Source organism: Pan paniscus, chromosome 2, assembly GCF_029289425.2.
Source record: "Pan paniscus chromosome 2, NHGRI_mPanPan1-v2.0_pri, whole genome shotgun sequence".
Lineage (NCBI taxonomy): Eukaryota > Metazoa > Chordata > Mammalia > Primates > Hominidae > Pan > Pan paniscus.
The window spans coordinates 144,397,223-144,417,746 of record NC_085926.1 but is presented as its reverse complement, the minus strand read 5'-3'; the positions used below and the strand labels follow the sequence as shown (position 1 = coordinate 144,417,746).

The window sequence follows — 20,524 nt, the reverse complement described above, 5'->3', positions numbered from 1 at the left end:
CTTTAAGACAATGTGATAGACTTGTACTTCTTATAAGCCATTTTAAGTTGCATTTCAAAAACGCAGTAATCAAACCATAATTAACATGCTCTTTGTTCTGCTTGAACACCTGCCCATTCACTCATTCTCCTTGTATGAATTCCCCCTGGAATGCCTGAAATCAGAATCATTGCTTTGGTACCAAAAGCCCAGAGATTATGAGCTCGTGATTTCTTGAGTCTGTCTGTTCCTGTATATGTGTGTGTGTGTGTGTGTTCTATGTTATAGTATTCAAACAATGTTGCTTATTAAGAGGTATCACAATGTGACATACCTGTCAAGGGTAGATCTTTACTTCAGACTTGCAAAATATTTTCTTGAAATCTATTCTGAGTCTGATGCTGTGTTTCCAACTTAATTTGGGAGTAGGGGCTGCAGGCAGGGCCTTATTAGCTAGAGAACTAGGGAGTTAGGTCAGTCACTTGATGCTGAGAAATAGAAGACAATGGATGGGAAAGAATGATGGGGAGTTTCAGAGATTTGTGATGATTCAGAAATCACAGGGTATGTTGCAATGTTTGTCCAAGGAAAAGTCCTCATTTGTTTTTTGTTGTTGTTTTGTGTTATTTATTTATTTATTTATTTATTTGAGATGGAGTCTCGCTCTGTCGCCCAGGCTGGAGTGCAGTGGCACGATCTCGGCTCACTGCAACCTCCGCCTCCCGGGTTTAAGTGATTCTCCTGCCTCAGCCTCCTGAGTTGCTGGGACTACAGGCGCGTGCCACCATGCCTGGCTAATTTTTGTATTTTTAGTAGAGATGGGGTTTCATTTTGTTGGCCAGGCTAGTCTTGAACGAGTAGGAGAGCAGTTTTTTTGCCTGATTTTACACAATCACCATGGACTGGATTCCGCTGAAGTCATGATGAAGCTATTTATGAAGGAGAAAGGCCGGGGCAGGGGGCGGGGGAAACAATCCAATCTTCCTGATAAAACCACACGATTCACAAGTTGAGTGGTGTTTGAAAGTTCATAATAGAGACACATACAGAAAAATGTGTTACAGTGAAAGTTTGACCTATATGTTCTTCTATATTGATGCCATGTCTCCATGATTCTAAAATAAAAGACTTTGAATTTACAGTTAGTAATTCATAAGGAAACAGATAAGGAGATAGGTGTAGTGTCTACTACACCTTAAGCTGTATGAAAGAAGAGCCATTGTAGCCACAGAGCCTAATTCAAGGGTGACACAGGACATGCTCAGTAAATATTTAGAGACTGGCTGCGGTAGGTAACCGAATGACTAGATAGACATGAATATTAATATTTAGGAGGTTGAACCATTTGTGCATATATTAAGGTTACTCAAGCCTTACTAGCAAATAACAAAGTTTAATATGCTAGTGTATTGTAATTAAACATGGCTTTTGTGGGTCAAAAACAGTCATATTTGGGGAATTTCATGTGGTTCAACTTCATTGGTGTAGTTCCAGAGTAAGCATAACATATATAAATACTGAAGTATGTTCATTATTTTAAATATTTAAAATAATAATTCTTACAGCAATGATGATAGATATCTTTAAAATCATCCATAATTCTACCATCTTCACATCCCATTAATTTCATTTATCTCTTTCTTCGTAGTCTGTATGTAATTTTAAAGCTATCTTTGTTTTATTATCAACAAAACATGGAACTGAACATTCATCAGGGATGTTTCAAAAACTGGTAATTCAGCCCCAGTAACTTAACTGTCTCATTTTATCTAAAGGAGAATTTGTTTGAAACAAATTTGCTAGTTGCAAATTAGCTCTGATAACAGGCACAGCTTATGTTAAGTGAAAATTTTGCTTTCCCTATTTCAATACAGCATAAGACCACACAAGTGACAATTATCTAAGTACAATACATTGTTTCTTTCTAATATATATTTTATTTAATCAGACATCTATTTACCTCTCCTTGAACTGCAGACCCACAGATGAATGCTTCTCACCCGGAAACAAACTTGCCAGTTGGGTATCCTCCTCAGTATCCACCGACAGCATTCCAAGGTAAAGTAGTTGCTGAAAGAAGAAAAAGTAAAATTAATTGAGAGACAGAGAGAGAGAGTGAGAGTGAGAGAGAGAGAGTAAGAGAGAGAGAGAATTTTGCATTTGTTTTTATTTTAGTAGTTCTTTTTTAAAAATTATATTAATGAAATTTTGGCAGCCTAGTTGTTCTTGATTATTTTTATTTGGCTATCATTTTCCACAGAAGTAATTTTTATTTATAGAGGACAGTAAAGGTATAAAGAAAGCTAGTAAAAACAACATTAGGTTTACATTTAGCAAATGAAATACGAGACTGTACATCCTAAAATACAAATGTTAAGTAAAATATTTTATTGATCCTCCATCTGTTCTGAAAATTATGATCATTTAATCACATTTAGGAAATTTATTTCTGATAAACTGAGTCATGTAGTAGCTTGGCATGTGTTCAGTGAGAGTCACATCAAAATAGTAAGACTGCTTAAAACTGAAAGTAATAGAAATTCAGTTACCTGGGAATAATTCTCATTTTAATTTTATAATGTATATGAAAGCTTTATTTTTATATATATGCTGATTCCACCCTGTATTTCTAAGAAAAGTAATTGAGTCATTTGACTACATACATAATTGAGTACATTTTTTCTTTTCAACCAATGCCTGAAAGAATTCAGAGATTTTCATTTAGGCAAATGCAGTTATCAAAACTACTAGAACTTTAAAAATAGCAAAGTCCATGGCATGTCCAGATTTACAAGCAGATAGGCTACCCACGTCTTGAAAGAGCATCCTGAGGATTTAGGATCAAAGGGAATGTGGTTTGGATAGAAGGATGTACCCACTGTGTTTTCTTCTCTGAGTAAACAAATGTGCTTAGGAGCTGAATGTCATGTTTAATTGCCTAGCAAGAAACCTCCCTGCGGGTCCCAGATCTCATCCAGATGTTTGCAACTGAAAGAATATGAGCTAGATAAGCTCAGACTCTCAAGTGGTGACTCATGGCAACCTTGTCTGCACTGAAGTATCATCACCCAGAAGCACTTAAAAATAGTAGTGCAAAGGCACTATTCCAGAAAAATGAAATCATAGCTTCCAGTGGTGGGACTCAAGGAATAGTAATCTTTTAACACCCCAAGTGATTCTAAGGTGAAGCCAGGGTTGAGAACATCTGCTCTAAATTCTTATAGGGTTGGTGTTTGAAAAATCATTAGTAAGTCTATAATATTCATCCAAGGCACTTAAGAGAATGATTTAATCCACCCTATCACTAATTAAAAGTAGATATACATAAATAATACAGTTCAGATATAATCAGACTTGAGAGTTTGTTTATATATATAGATATATATGGCTCTACAGCTTGATTTTGTTTCTCAAGTCCAAGATTACATATAGCACAAGTCTTAAGATAACGATGCTAAGAGTAAGGATAATTTAAAATTGAGATCTTACCATGCTTTAGTCATTGTTTTAAATGTGGAGTTAATGTGGACTAACACTTTTAATTCTTAGAATACTCTTATGAGGTAAATACTGTCAGTTATCCCCATTATGTATGTGGGAAAGCTGAGGCATAGGAAGTTTGTATCAGGCTTCAAGTTCTGCCTACTTTTAAAAAAAATTCGTATAGGTAAATGTGCTGGTAAACCAGGTTCTGCCTTCTGTACTAATAGTTATGTGGTAGTTTAAACAAGTTGCAGTACCTCAAAGCCTCAGAGTTCCTATCTATAAATAAGGGTGATATTTTCAATGTAGGTTGCTTTGTAGAGTAAATGAGAGTATATGTAAAACACTGAGCACGATGCTTGCAAATAATAAATGACAAGTATTTGCTAACATATTTAAAATATTTTAAATCAATTAGTCTTTACATAAATGATACTAGTATTCAAATTTCAGGTAATTCTTTATGCTTAATTCATTGATTTGAGGAGTAATCAATCATACTTTCAGAGTCTGGGGAAAATTATGATGATGTTAAAAATGTAAGAAATTAACTCACATCTCCATATCCCCACTGGTCTGCCTATGGTCTGGTTTCTGTGCTGACCCCAGTGATCTTTAAAAATGTAAATCTGCTCATATTACAGAGAGTGTATAGCCCCTATTTTATTAGTGGCCTATTACTTTTAGGATAAAGGCTAACACTAAACTCAGGATGGCCTTTTCCATGCTCTCTCTTTAACTTCCTCTTGAGCCTGGCTTGCTGTTATTCAGCTAGACTGGCTATTTTTCAGATTTTTAAAGGCCTATGTTAGTTACTGTCCCAGGACGTTGCTCTGAAATGTTCTTTCTGTGACTCTGGCCTCCTGAACTCCTGTGCATCCTTCAGATCTCAGCATAAAGGTGACCCCTCAGGGCAGCTGTTCCTGCTCCTTCCCTTTTTCTCTTCCCATCTCAATAGCGACCTTTGGCATCTCTAGTCATAAAACCGTGGTCTCTTACTTGAAAGCATTTATCTCCAATTCTAATTAATCAATTAATTACACTGGTATTATAGCTCCCTAGAATAAGTGGGGATATAAAGTTGTCTCTCTCATTAAACAATGATGGGCAGGGATTGCATCTGTGTTTTCCATTGTAAATTCTAATGCTTTTCCACTCCTGAAAATTTTGTAAGATATAGATAAGACCATGGAACTCATTCTTCTGCTTAAATTCCTCCAGTACTTGCCAATCATAATTGGAACCAAATCCAGACTCCTTACTAAGGCCTCCTTTGATGAACAGCTTCCTGTTGCTTTGCTAACAGCCTTTCCTAGTCGTCTTCTTTCTTATGACATTCCTCTCTCTTCTATGCCTGTCAAATTCATAACAAAGTCAGAGGTATTCTATTTGCCTTTCTTTCCTCCTGAAGCATTTATCACTAATCTTCATATAAAGCTTTTCTCTTCTCATCTTTTAGACCTTGATATAATATTTACACAAAGTAACTGCCTCATACCCTGCCCTCGCCCGCATACATTGTCTCCATCACATCCATATGAATTTTTTTTGTTTTAAATGTGTTTTCTTTCTCCCAGAAGGTGACTGTAAGCTCTCTGACAGCAGGCTGCCTCCTTGAGCATTGTATCCTCATATTCTACAACACAGCCAGTCACATTATGATCATTTGTAAATATTCATTCATCATAAAGGAATAAATTATAAAAGCTATATTTATGATGCATTATTGTGAGGTTTATTCTGTTTTTCTAAGCCTTATTTTTGAAGGGCAAATGAATTTTATCATAAATGATCCATTTAAAAGAATTTGTAAATTTCCTATTCTAAGTATTACATTTTGCATAGGCTTTAATGTTAAAATATTGAGAAACACAGTCCTTTGAAATTGTATTCCACTGCTATGGAATTGCTACGCTGTGGACCATACAAACAGGTATATAAATCTTCATTGTAATCACACATTCGCAGAGAATATGAAGTACATTTACTGTTATTAAATTTCTGCCTCTTACAATTTTTTGCCATCCTTGTTTCTCAAATTATATTTTCCAGAGACCAAAGGATGTTAAAGTGTGAAATTTAAATTTCTAACCTAAATATTATAATAGAATTTTATTTTAATGAAGAAGGACTTAGGAAAGCAATACATTATGGATTAAAACATAAGGCAAAGGATTAACCCAAGCAGGCATCTGGAATGTACTAAAAGAAATGACGTGTACTAAACGAATGGGCACGGTGGCTCACGCCTGTAATCCCAGCACTTTGGGAAGCTGAGGTGGGCAGATCACGAGGTCAGGAGATCGAGACCATCCTGGCTAACACACTGAAACCCCGTCTCTACTAAAAAATACAAAAAATTAGCTGGGCGTGGTGGTGGGTGCCTGTAGTTCCAGCTACTTAGGAGGCTGAGGCAGGAGAATGGCGTGAACCCAGGAGGTGGAGCTTGCAGTGAGCAGAGATGATGCCACCGCACTCCAGCCTGGGCGACAGAGCGAGACTCTGTCTCAAAAAAAAAAAAAAAATGGAAAGAAAGAAATGATGTGCTTTCACCTTCAACAGTGGCACTATAATATTTTGGGCTGGACAATTCTTCATTTTTAGGGAGCTGTTCTGGCTCTTTTAAGATGTGTAGCAGCAGCCCTGGCCTCTACCCACCAGAGGCAGTATTATCTTCCCCTCCAGTTGTGACCAAAAAAAGTCTGCAGATCTTGTCAAATATCCCTGGCAGAGAGGGGGCAAAACTACCCCCAGTTCTATACATATATTATAAGTCATTTGCTAGAATTTCAGAATTATCATTTTTCACAAGATACTTTGGCCCTAGAAATGCTGACTCAAAGCCATTATTTTGGGCCTTCTACCAATGACGTGTTTGTTTCCCTTGAAGGCTTGCCAGAATCTTTATGTAGGTGACTCTAGATCATGGTTATTTACTTTCATTTTCTCAGATATTAAAGCGTATTTTCCTTCTGAGTTTTGAATGGTAAGGGTGAGGCTATTCACCGCATACTATCATCCAAATAGAAGTGGATGTGCAACCACAGATATTTCATTGAAAAATCTCAGAAAGAGAAAAGCATATTAAACATCACAGATACAGATGTCTACGCTGAAATGTCAACTTATAGATAGATGGCATAACCCTAAAAAGGTTGACGATTCCATTTTTGGTGCAGTTATAAATCATTTCACTTGTTTGTATTTCAGGACCTCCAGGATATAGTGGCTACCCTGGGCCCCAGGTCAGCTACCCACCCCCACCAGCCGGCCATTCAGGTCCTGGCCCAGCTGGCTTTCCTGTCCCAAATCAGCCAGTGTATAATCAGCCAGTATATAATCAGCCAGTTGGAGCTGCAGGGGTACCGTGGATGCCAGCGCCACAGCCTCCATTAAACTGTCCACCTGGATTAGAATATTTAAGTCAGGTAATTTCAAAGACACAAAATACTCATAAAAAACAGAACTGTGCTTCCAGCTTGCTTAACCAGATTAGCAAATGAATAATTCACCAAAGTCTGAAATAGCAAAACTATATTTCCTGCTAACAGATTACTCTAATTCTTCTAGGTCTGGTTCAATTTTAAAGCAAAATACAAATGCCTTAGAAAATTGTATTTTCTATTATCTTAAATACAATCTATGATAATGGCCAATAGCAAACATTTAATTAGCACTGTTTCCTGCCTTTGTTGTATGCCTGATACATGTATTAACTCATTTAATCCTTATTGAAAGTCTGTGATGTATAGGTGCTACATTTTTCAAAAGAAGAAACTGAGGTCCAGAGAGGTTATATAGCTCACTCTGGGGTGAGAACCTAAAGAGTCAAGACTGTTTTTTTAATCCCGAAACTTTGGTACTGAGCGAAGTGCTCTTTAGTCTCAATACTGAATAATTGCCTTATAATTTGGAAGAAAATTTAAATAAAGTTTATTGTTGAGTTTCAATAAGTGGCCCAAACAAGGGGTTAATATTTTATGTGTAATATGACTCACCTTTTTATTGTAACTAATAAAACTGCATTTTTATGATGCTGCTTTTGTTCTTTGGAAGACCTAATTTTATAAATGCCATTAATAAAGGAGTAAAAAGTCCTGGATTTTGTTGCACTAAATTATAATTAATCTCAGCAATAAGAGGTTTAACATTTAATTGGTGTTAGAAATCAGGTAGGTCAAATGGAAATAAGAAACTCTGTGTGTCCAGTCTATACACATACAAATATTCTTGTGATATTCAACCAGTTTTCATTGCATAAATCATTTCTTTCTTGCACTCTCTTTAGTAACTTAATTTCCCACAATGCGCTTAAGTGGCACAATCATAGGAATTTTTGGTCATTATTATATTATGCAAGAAATACATAGAAATAGATATTTTAAAAATCAGAGTCTCATAAAATACATAAAGGATGTTATCACATATGACAAAGGTTGATATTAAGTATGCTTAATACAAATCTGAAACTTGTAAAAAAAAATCTCTTTGATGGCTAAAAAAGTTACCAATATTTCTTCAGCCTGTTCTAGAAGGAAGATTGTTTTCTACCTTTTGAATTGTTTTTGACACATAATAATTGTGCATATTTATGGAGTACAGTCTGGCATTTTAATGCACATGTACTATGTGTAATGAAAAATAAGGATAATTAGCATATCTGTCACTTTTAATATTTATCATTTCTTAGTGTTGAGAACATTCCAAATCCTCTCTTCTAGCTATTTGAAAATATACAATAAATTATTGTTAATTATAGTCAGCCTACATAGCTATAGAACACTAGAATTTATTCCTCCTATCTAGCTGTAATTTTGTATTCATTAACCAACTTCTCTTTATACCTCTCCTCCCTACCCTTCACAGTTTCTAGTAACCACTATTCTAGTATCTACTTTTTTTTTTAGATGGAGTCTCATCCTGTCACCCAGGCTGGAGTGCAGTGGCACGATCTCGGCTCACTGCACCTCCGCCTCCCGGGTTCAAGCTATTCTCTTGCCTCAGCCTCCCAAGTAGCTGGGCTACAGACTCCTGCCACCACACCCAGCTCATTTTTGTATTTTTAGTAGAGACGGTTTCACCATACTGGCCAGGCTGGTCTTGAACTCCTGAACTTGTGATCCGCCTGCCTTGGCCTCCCAAAATGCTGGGATTACAGTCGTGAACCACTGTGCCTGGCCTCTACTCTCTACTTCTAAGAAATCAATTTTTTAAAGCTTCCACGTATGAGTGAGAACATTCAGTATTTTTCTTTCTGTGCCTGGCTTATTTCACTTAACATAATGTCCCTTAGGCTCATCCATGTTGCTGCCAATGACAGGATTTCATTCATTTTTATGGCTGATTTTTATTCCATTGTGTGTATTAAGAATGAATTTTTCTTTATTCATTTATCTATTGATGAATACTTAGGTTGATTCTATATATTGACTGTTAGTGCTGCAATAAGCATGAGATTGCAGATACCTCTGACATATTGATTTCCTTTCCTTTAAAATTTTTGTTTTGAAAATTTTGAAAATTTTGAAAAAATACTGTTTCAAAAAAAACAGTAGTGGGATTGCTGAATCATATGGTGGCTGTAATTTTAATTTTTGAGGAACCGCTACACTGTTCTCCATAATGGCTGCTCTAATTTACTTTCCCACCAACAGATTTCCCCTTCTCCACATTTTTACCGTTATTTGTTATTTTTTGTCTTTTTGATAAAAATTCTTAACTGTACAAAGATAATATCTCATTGTGGTTTGGATTTCATTTCCCTGGTGATTAGTGATGTTGAGCATTTTTTCATAAACTTACTGGCCATTTTGTATCAATTTTCTTTTCTTTTTTTTTTCTTTCTTTTTTTTTTTTTTTTTTTTTTTTGAGATGGAGTCTCACGCTTGTTGCCCAGGCTGGAGTGCAGTAGTGCGATCTCGGCTCACTGCAACATCTGCCTCCTGGGTTCAGGCGATTCTCCTGCCTGAGCCTCCCAAGTAGCTGGGACTACAGGCACCTGCCACCACACCCAGCTCATTTTTTGTATTTTTAGTAGAGACAGGGTTTCACCATGTCAGCCAGGATGGTCTCGATCTCCTGACCTCGTGATCTGCCCACTTTGGCCTCCCAAAGTGCTGTGATTACAGGCATGAGCCACCTCAATTTTCTAATTTTTAAAGGTACTCCAGTATAAATCAATTTTATTTGACCTAAATTTTTCCACATTAATGAACACAATAAATATTTTATTAATTAAAAATATTAACTTCAGTTTTACACTAAAAAGTAATATAAGCTGTTAAATATTGATAATTGATTACATGTACTTTAAAAAATATAAATATATGAATTTTAATTTGGTTAGCTTATAAAAACCTTCATTTGACATATACATACCACTTATTTTTTTTTTCCTGCTATAGATAGATCAGATACTGATTCATCAGCAAATTGAACTTCTGGAAGGTATGTATTCATTGTTTTAATCCTGTTTCTATAAAGAGTAGAAGTTTATGCAGATAAAGGCACATTGACCTCCACAAATATAACACTCTCACTTATATAGGACAGTTAAACCAGTTATTTACAATAATAAACGTTATCAGCAATTCATTTCTAAAATTTAGGAATCAAAAGGTAAAATGCTGTTATGTTGGGCACCTGCCCTCGGGATATTGACACTAACTTAGAAGGAAAATAATCAAAACCCTTATTTTGCTCCTCTCTTCATACATCACTTTTTTTCTGACTTCTACCACTTAAGCTATTTTCTCCGTAATTGTGATCAGCTTAAGAATGGCACAGAGCCACATTCCAAAGTAAGTTATCTTTTTTATTTGGATGAGGAAGTTTGGGAAAATTATCATTTGTGCCCACAGTTTCTCTTGGGAGTTAAGATGAACCCTATAAAACCTTTGTATACGAGGTCAGATGCAGGCCACTGCAGTGTTGGAGGATGCTGACCAACTAGCCTGCAGGCTTGGCTTCATAGAAGAGCACTCCTGCTCCTGCTGAATGGCCTGACATTTCCTTGGGTCCAGGGCTCCTTAGGTGCAAAAATAAACCTAGGAAGCCAATTAATGTTTTATAATGGCTGCCAGGGGAAGAAGACCCTGGATAGATTTATGAACCATAGTGTTTTCCTTCTAGATAAAAAAGGTTTAATAAAAAATAAAACTCTCCAGTTTTTAGGAATATGTCTGCTAAATTCATTTTCACCTGTCTCCAAAATTTCTTTCCACTGGTAAAAATTAGAAGATGAATTGTATAAGCAGAATAATGGATTTGGCTAAAATATACAATTGTCATCTATTACATTGAAGTTATTTGTAAAGCACATTATTATTTATAATTTACTTGATTTTTTTTTTTAGTGTATCTAAACAAAGCTTTCTCTGGAAGAGAGCTTTGTATTCTGAATTTTTTAATGTTTTATAGTATATATTAGTAAGGCTATAAAATCCAAACAGACGTATAACCAAACATTACACAGCACACTATTTATCTTTTTTTGTAGATTTATAGGCTTTATAAATATTTGTTAAATATGTGTTAATTATGAAATAGAAAGTTCCAAATCTAACAGTTTTTAATTATGCTTATTTTTCAAAAAAGAAATGTCTCCAGTTTTTTTTTTGTTTCTTTTTCTCCAAAATTGAAAGTCTATGTTATTTTTTCATGAGTGGTATAAAAAAGATGAAGATTACTCAGTTTTTTAGAATCTGAGCATAAACTAGGCACTTACTTTTTTTTCTCAATTCAAAACACAGAAGACAATAAAAATATAAACAATTTGTTTACATTTTTAAAGTAAATGAAAAGAAACTTAAAGGTTATGTAAACCAATGTTGTTTTACAAATAAGCTGGAGATTTTTGAGATTAAGCTACTTAATGTAACAATTAATTAGATAATGAATGTCCTCTCAAAATCAGCTTAACTTTTTTCTCATCAAACATTTGACTATTTCAGATGTTGAAATCAGACGTTGTTCCTATAAATGCAGAGTACAGGGTCTGTCTGTCTGTGTCCCACCAAGGACACTTAAAGGAGTTCATGGTGGTAAGACTTGTGAAGTCTTTCCACATAGGCATTATAGAGTGACTTTTCCTCCATATATTTATTTTAATCACTCATTATTTTAGCCAGGCTTCTGACATCTATGACCCCAGTTACTGAGGACTATGTACAAATGGGACAGTTATTGCTCCTTTCTGGCTTTAAATATGGAGAGGTTTCCAATGTATGGTTAGATATGGAAAGCCCTTGATACAAAGCATGTGAGTGTCAGCATTTTGCAGCCATCTGTTTCCCTCATGAAGATAGATTAGCCCAGCAAAGGTGCAGAGTTCACTTAGGATTCCCATGGTCTAGATATTCTGTGAGTTGAAGCCTTGGTTGCCGAACACCTTTGTCTAATACCCACCTCCCACTTCTGAACAACTACTGTTGAGTTGAATAAGGATGCCTTGGGTCCAATGTGACATTCTAATTCATCTTTCATTTTTACTCCCTCGGTTTTTATGTGTGTACATTGCCTTCTTTCAAAAGCATTGCAAAAAAATAAGACATAAGTAAGGTTTATAAGACAGTCTCAAACCAATTGATTTAATATAAAATTTCATAGCACATAAACAGCAATCCTCTTATATTCCCCTCCACATTACACATAAACTATCCTGCATTAGTGGACATTTTATCTATACACCTAGCACCACCGTGCCCACCCACAGCATTGCCCCAACTCTCAGCAGAAAAGTATCTCTTCTGACAGACATTTATGGAATTAGGAAAATATAACTTGTTTCCAGTGTCTCACATAATGAAGGGATGGGTTGCCCCTCCACACTTGTGGGTGTTTCTTGTTAGGCGGAACTAGAGACTTGGAAAAGAAAGAGACACAGAGACAAAGTATAGAGAAAGAAAAATGGGCCCAGGGGACTGGCATTCAGCACACGGAGGACCCGCGCCAGCACCGGCCTCTGAGTTCCCTTAGTATTTATTGATCATTATCGGGCGTTTCCCGGAGAGGGGGATGTGGCAGGACAATAGGATAATAGTGGGGAGAAGGTCAGCATGTAAACACGTGAACAAATGTCTCTGCATCATAAACAAGGTAAAGAAAAAAGTGCTGTGCTTTTGATGTGCATATAGATAAACATCTCAATGCCTTAAAGAGCAGTATTGCTGCCAGCACGTCCCACCTCCAGCCCTAAGGCGGTTTTCCCCTATCTCAGTAGATGGAATATACAATTGGGCTTTACACCTAGACGTTCCATTGCCCAGGGACGAGCAGGAGACAGATACCTTCCTCTTATCTCAACTGCAAAGACGCGTTCCTTCCTCTTTTACTAATCCCCCTCAGCGCAGACCCTTTACGGGTGTCGGACTGGTGGACGGTCAGGTCTTTCCCTTCCCAGGAGGCCATATTTCAGACTATCACATGGGGAGAAACCTTGGACGATACCTGGCTTTCCTAGGCAGAGGTCCCTGTGGCCTTCCGCAGTGTTTTGTGTCCCTGGGTACTTGAGATTAGGGAGTGGTGATGACTCTTAACAAGCATGCTGCCTTCAAGCATTTGTTTAACAAAGCACATCCTGCACAGCCCTTAATCCATTTAACCCTAAATTGACACAGCACATGTTTCAGGGAGCACAGGGTGGGGGGTACGGTTACAGATTAACAGCATCTCAAGGCAGAAAAATTTTTCTTAGTACAGAACAAAATGGAGTCTCTTATGTCTACTTCTTTCTACACAGACATGGTAACAATCTGATCTCTCTTTTCCCCACGGCATAAGGACTTAATTTCTCTATACATTGGTAATCTCTCCTTTTTTTTGCCATTTTTCTCTGTCTGGATCATCTCTAAACATCATTTCTTCTCCTCCTTATGCCACTTGGGGTATCATCAAAAACTGGCATAGCTAGATATTATAATATCTGGATAAATTCAATATTTTTAACATAGAGGTGATTATGATTTCGTCTTTTATGTTTTTAGTTTTAACAGGTTTTGAAACTAATAACAAATATGAAATTAAGAACAGCTTTGGACAGAGGGTTTACTTTGCAGCGGAAGATACTGATTGCTGTACCCGAAATTGCTGTGGGCCATCTAGACCTTTTACCTTGAGGATTATTGATAATATGGGTCAAGAAGTCATAACTCTGGAGAGACCACTAAGATGTAGCAGCTGTTGTTGTCCCTGCTGCCTTCAGGAGGTCTGTGATCAATTACCAGGGCACTTTGTAAAATAGTTCAGCAAGAATTTCTGCCCTGTCATTGAACCTTTCATCGAACCTAGGCATTATGATTATTACATTTACATATATTATTTTGCCTTTGTAGATAGAAATCCAAGCTCCTCCTGGTGTACCAATAGGTTATGTTATTCAGACTTGGCACCCATGTCTACCAAAGTTTACAATTCAAAATGAGAAAAGAGAGGATGTACTAAAAATAAGTGGTCCATGCGTTGTGTGCAGCTGTTGTGGAGATGTTGATTTTGAGGTAAGAGATGTCATAATGTTTATAAGATTTGCTTTCCTAATATAAGAAGAATGTAATTTTGCAGGACGTTATAAATGCATTAAATAAGTATTGTGTGCCAATGTCTCAATAGCAAGATGATTTTCTCATTTATTTAACTTTGGGCAGAGTGGTAGTTATCACTCTGCTTAAAGGTCACTGTTGGTCATGAGAAATGGAAAAAAAAGCAGCAGACCTATGTAGTCAAATAAAAATAAGCAAATCATCCCTCACTTAAACGTGGTGGTTTCTATGTGATGACACTGTATATTATCCATTTTAAACAGAACGTTAACCTTGCCATCTAAGTCTGATTGCCAAAGCATATGGATCCTTCTTAAATCTGAAATATCATCTGCCAATGCTCAAGGCCATGTTCAGAATGTCTGACATCTTTGAATTCCTACAAGAAGCCTAATTATGCAAAGATAGTTTTGAGAAAATTAGTATAATATGTACTACCCAATTATGCTTCTCTGTGGTCTCTCCTTTTCCCTATATTAAATTAGGTCACTAGAAGCTGCAACATATTAATATTTGTATATTTACTGTAATACATTGTAGAATTTCATTAGAGTAGCTCTTCAACAACAGATGGTCTACTTTTACAATCCAAATTTTTTCATTGCAAATGTTTAAAAATCAGAAGGTTTTATAACTTAATCTTGATTTCTTATTTCTCTTGGAAAATCAGAAAATTGGGTTAACTGGGCGCACCTTTCCAACAAAAGGGTAAAAATCTACTAAAGATGTGTGGGGCTGCCCCTTGTAATAATGACATGGGAACTCTACCACTGTCTCCACCCCTTACTGAGGTTTTTCAATATCCAGTGTCATTCATTTATGTGATCTGCCTGCCTTCTTTAATCACATGGTATTTTATTCCTCCATCAGACCTTAGCTATATAAAGATGAATCCTTTCCCCCATTGACTTCATAATCTAATGACTGAGATTTGCAGTTCTAAGGAGGATGTGATATAGAAACTTTAAAAAGGCTCTTATAAGGGGATTATATAATGTGTGTATGTATATGTGTGCATAATATGCATGTATAAAAATTTTATATAGGGGTATGCATAATAGCAGTTCTTCATGTAAGGGATGGAATCTCTGTCCTACATCCAGAGAAGTGAAAAGTAATTTCTTATTCAAGGAACAATATTAACAGAAGTTTGGCTGGCATATATTTTATTTTTAGTAAATAAATGAAAACACTGGAAAAACATTGTGTAATCCTTGTATTTGATACTAAAGAATTTATGTTTCATCTGGCAGCCTTTCTTGATGGATACCTTAAAGCATCCATTCCATGTAATAAATTAACTTTTCTTCTATTTATCCAGAATGATGATATCAAGGTACTCTCATGGAAAGAACTGAGAAATAGTCACTTGAAGAATTTTCCATAGAGTTGACAATGGAAACTTTGACACCTCAAAACAGAAATTATCAGTATGAGGGACCACTAAGGATCATGAAATCCACCAGGGTGTCACTGGGCATGGAAACTTGAAGTAATAAAAGAGATAAAAGCCTGTTCCACAGCAGGGGCAGGAGTCATTCTAAAACAGAGAATAACTCAAGAGGCATTTCATAGGTGTACTATGTGGAACTAATTCATGGATTTGATATCAATTGAGGATGAAAAAAATTTTGGAGATAAACTTGATGTGTTATTGTTCTGATATTACATTGGCCAAGTTAAGAATCTTGAAGGAAAAACACTTAATTTGTGTCCTCTTGACCATTATGATAGTCTGCTTTTTAAAAAGTAAGGTATCAAATACTAATACACATCTAGGTCAGGGATCAGCAAAATATAATCAATGAGCTGTAGTTGATTATATAAAATATATATGGGAAGTTAATGACTTGAATTAAGGTCATGTTGGATTTTAGTTATGTAGAGGAAAAGAATGGAGAGTTTTCAGCAAACAGATGGTAATTGAATCTCTAAGAAGGTTATCTTAATGGTGAGTAAGAGAGAGCCTAGTAGACCTTTTATCCGATATAGATGATAAGAGAGTCTGTCTCCTTCAAGGACTCTTGGTAGGGGGAAAAATATGGCCACATGAAACTGACATACCAAGTCAGTTCTGTCTATGAGCTTGAAATCTGAATTCCTGCCACTGTTGTGTTTCAGGAACCTCAAAACACAGAAATTGATCCTGAGTAACGATAAATTTTATATGGTCAACTATAGCCCACAGATTTTTTTCCTGCCCTCTCAACTAGATTTTCGTTAGTATTCAATAAATATGTTTTTTAAAAGCAGACAATCCTAATGGTCAAGAGTATAGACACTGGAGCCAGATGCCCAGGTTTGAAACCCATCTTCACAACACTTATCTGTGTGACTTTAACAAATTCTTTCTCTTCTCTTTGCTTTAGTTTTTTTACATGAAAATTGGGTGTAATAACAGTAAATAAATAAATCATTAGTAAGTAAATAAAATAGCTTACCAGCAACTATTAATATAATCATGATACACTTTTTATATTTCTTTGCTACATACCTAGATCCTATATGCTGTCGTTATATTTCAGTATTTTGCATTTATATTTGCATTCTGAGATGAATCTATGGTTTCTTTTTAGAATGCTTTTACCAATTAGTATTACACTCATGGATTTAAAAGTTTAACATTATACAATACCAATTTATTATTTCCAAATGTTGACATTTTATTATAGTGATTTTCTATTCCAAAATGTCTACAATTCAGCTAAAAATTATCTAGTCCTGCTAATTTATTGGTTGAAGATTATTATTTGCATTTCTTATCCTTGCCATAAAAAATGTATTCTCTACTTTGTTAAATTTCTTGCTGTAGTAATCAAAAAGGGCAAATGTTAATATCTTTATCTGTATAGTGTTGAGTTTACGGTGGCTAGTAAGTTGTCAGCTGCATTTTTCATTTTTTTAAATTTCAGAATTAAAAAATAAAACATAAGAGTTTTCATTACTAGCTTCAAAGGCTTCAATGACAGCTATTAGCAGAAAAATACTAACATGTACAAGAAAGGATTTGTATTAGTTTATTTCACCACAGTAGTATTTCATTACACATAATCCCTAAAACTCAGCAGCTTGCAGTAAGTGTTTATGCTCATGCTTATGGGTGTGTAGGTCAACTGTGTTTCAGTGGATGTATTTAAGCACTGACTTAGGCTGCATGTTAACCTCAATCTGCTCCAGGTAGATTTGTTCTATGGCTGTAGCAGCAGCAGCTACCTGAGTCATGCTTTTCTAGTGGCTTGTCACTGAAGATCATAAGCCAGGCCAAAGCACTTAGCCAAGTTTAAGGACACTACTCATGTCATATCTGCTAACACCCATTGTTCAAACAAGTAACATGGCCAAGCCTAATTATGAAGGAACAGGAAGTATACTGGCCCTACAGAAGGAGAGGGAATGAAATGAATATTTGATGAACAGTATTATGCTATCAGTTTCATATTAGATGTTTATTTCTAGTATTTTACAAACTATCCACTTGTACTCAAATAAAATGAGTCAAGTATTTTTAGATTCCCCACATTTATTTAGCTGAAAAGGACACTCCTCTGTTAATACAACTATATGTGTACATAGTTTTGTGAATTTCAGCTACATTCAGTCCCCACCTGCCCTCCTAGAGGAGTTGCCTTAGTCTGAGCAAAGTCCATTCAACCCTATATAATGGCCCTGGGCTTTCCTCAGGCATAATTGTAAAATTAGGAAACTTCTACTTTGGAGCTCATCTGTCCATACACTCTTCATCTTTTATTATTCACACCCCGCTAGTTATCCACTCTTAACCTCAACCCTTGGCGTGGGGCATTTCATCAAGTTACTTATTGGTATTTGCCTTTACTCCAAACTGCTAATCTTTTCTAGGTGCTTAGCATTTCATGTTTGGCAACTCACAGTGGGTGGTAATAAGCCTTTTCATCATATTTAATCTTTCAGTCTGTGTAAACTGTGCTTCTCCTAAAGCAGAAGTCTAAGTCTTGTTCATTAACTTCCTGATGGCTTCTAGAAATGTCATCAAAGAAACATTTCATATTTATATCCTTTTTTGCTTAAATTTTCTTTTGGGTCAATTCAAATAATTTATTAATGTCTATATTAATATAAAATAGAAATTGTTAAATATTTCAGAAAAACTTTCTGACATATAATTTCTCCATACAATGAAACAGTTTTTTTATATATCTATAAGTAGATACAGGAGCCTCCAGTTATCTAATGAGGGTTACATATGGTGCATAATTTTAATACCATATTTGTTTCATCTTACTTCAAATTTGAAAGTACTTTTGCTATAAGTTTCCTAAAAGTATTTAATACTTTTTTTTTCAATTTAGATTAAATCTCTTGATGAACAGTGTGTGGTTGGCAAAATTTCCAAGCACTGGACTGGAATGTTGAGAGAGGCATTTACAGACGCTGATAACTTTGGAATCCAGTTCCCTTTAGACCTTGATGTTAAAATGAAAGCTGTAATGATTGGTGCCTGTTTCCTCATTGTAAGTCTGTTCTTATTAATCTTGATTATAGATGCTTTCTCTAGGTTCATTCTGAAATGATTCAGTAAAGTGTATATTTCAAAATGACATTTTAAAATTTATAGATTTTAAATCAGGATTCCCATTTAATCCTAGCTCTGAAATTCTATTTGATCCTGACACTCTGGGGTCACAGGTGACTAGTTTCTACCTTAAGAGTCTATGAATATTCACATGGCAAGAGGGGGACTAAGGAGATGTACTAAGGAGAGATTTTAGTCTCCCCTTAAATCAGGCATCTCCTAGATGCTTTGAGGAAGAAGTTGAAAGTAGGCATATGTGGAAAAAATTTAGTGAAACAAGGAAACTTTACCATGACTCATAGTAATTAAATTAAACCATCTAATATAGGAGTATGAAGTACAATAAGAGTGTACATTCACTCAAGTGTGTAGACCTAACTACCAAATTACAGGAAATAATTGGATATACCAGTGATTCTGAAATTGCCTTCACATTAGAACCACCTAGGGACCTTTAAAAACCCCAAGGACTAGTCCATACCTCAGTTCAACTAAATCAGAAACTTCAAAGTTCATATAGTGTTCCAGGTGATTCCAGTATGCAGCCAAAGATGAGAATTATGGGGATAGAGAAAAAGTAACATTTAGAGAAAATGACTGGAAGATTAATTAAATTCATACAGGTATCAATAAATGAATAGAATTATAGAATTTATTATTAAAATGGAAAGCCAAAGGTAGAACTTATATAATTATAGAGCTTTTGTATATTTACTTATTACATTTAATTTTTTTAACAGATATGTTACTGTGTTTCACTAGATCCCTTAGTATTTCTGCATCTGATAATTGATCTCTGTTTTGTTGTTGAAAATTCATTTGTATACTTTTGTTTTTATCTAGGACTTCATGTTTTTTGAAAGCACTGGCAGCCAGGAACAAAAATCAGGAGTGTGGTAGTGGATTAGTGAAAGTCTCCTCAGGAAATCTGAAGTCTGTATATTGATTGAGACTATCTAAACTCATACCTGTATGAATTAAGCTGTAAGGCCTGTAGCTCTGGTTGTATACTTTTGCTTTTCAAATTATAGTTTATCTTCTGTATAACTGATTTATAAAGGTTTTTGTACATTTTTTAATACTCATTGTCAATTTGAGAAAAAGGACATATGAGTTTTTGCATTTATTAATGAAACTTCCTTTGAAAAACTGCTTTGAATTATGATCTCTGATTCATTGTCCATTTTACTACCAAATATTAACTAAGGCCTTATTAATTTTTATATAAATTATATCTTGTCCTATTAAATCTAGTTACAATTTATTTCATGCATAAGAGCTAATGTTATTTTGCAAATGCCATATATTCAAAAAAGCTCAAAGATAATTTTCTTTACTATTATGTTCAAATAATATTCAATATGCATATTATCTTTAAAAAGTTAAATTTTTTTTAATCTTCAAGAAATCATGCTACACTTAACTTCTCCTAGAAGCTAATCTATACCATAATATTTTCATATTCACAAGATATTAAATTACCAATTTTCAAATTATTGTTAGTAAAGAACAAAATGATTCTCTCCCAAAGAAAGACACATTTTAAATACTCCTTCACTCTAAAACTCTGGTATTATAACTTTTGAAAGTTAATATTGCTACATGAAATGTTTAGCTCTTACACTCTATCCTTCCTAGAAAATGGTAATTGAGATTACTCAGATATTAATTAAATACAATATCATATATATATTCACAGAGTATAAACCTAAATAATCTATTAGATTCAAATATTTGAAATAAAAACTTGATTTTTTTGTATATTTGATTTTTGTTTTTAAACGAAATGTGTTCAGATGGTATTTTGAGCACTCATTCAGTTAAATGATGGTACATTTGAAGCAGGATATTTCCCTGACCCCTTCACAGGACTCAAGACAGGGGTGCCTTGTTTACTCAGCCTGCCATTCTCAACTCCTCCTGGGAGGGAGTGCACAGGCAAACAAGGCAGGAACTGGAGTGCACAAGCACTGGA

The 20,524-nt window shown here is 35.2% G+C and overlaps 1 protein-coding gene across 2 annotated transcripts in view; it reads left to right on the top strand.

The window, feature by feature from the left end:
* The window catches only part of PLSCR1 (phospholipid scramblase 1), a 29,412-nt gene extending 9,102 nt beyond the window's left edge, over window positions 1–20,310 (top strand). The window contains exons 3-9 of one of the 2 annotated variants that reach the window (XM_003826497.5): window positions 1,957–2,037; window positions 6,673–6,890; window positions 9,867–9,909; window positions 13,446–13,666; window positions 13,794–13,955; window positions 18,326–18,487; window positions 19,393–20,310. In XM_003826497.5, the coding sequence (XP_003826545.1) occupies window positions 1,957–2,037; window positions 6,673–6,890; window positions 9,867–9,909; window positions 13,446–13,666; window positions 13,794–13,955; window positions 18,326–18,487; window positions 19,393–19,449 (944 nt within the window). In that variant the 3' untranslated portion in view covers window positions 19,450–20,310. The remainder of the gene's footprint in view (window positions 1–1,956; window positions 2,038–6,672; window positions 6,891–9,866; window positions 9,910–13,445; window positions 13,667–13,793; window positions 13,956–18,325; window positions 18,488–19,392) is intronic. The other variant, XM_034957566.3, reaches the window with a different exon arrangement.
* The last annotated feature ends 214 nt before the right edge of the window (window positions 20,311–20,524 follow it).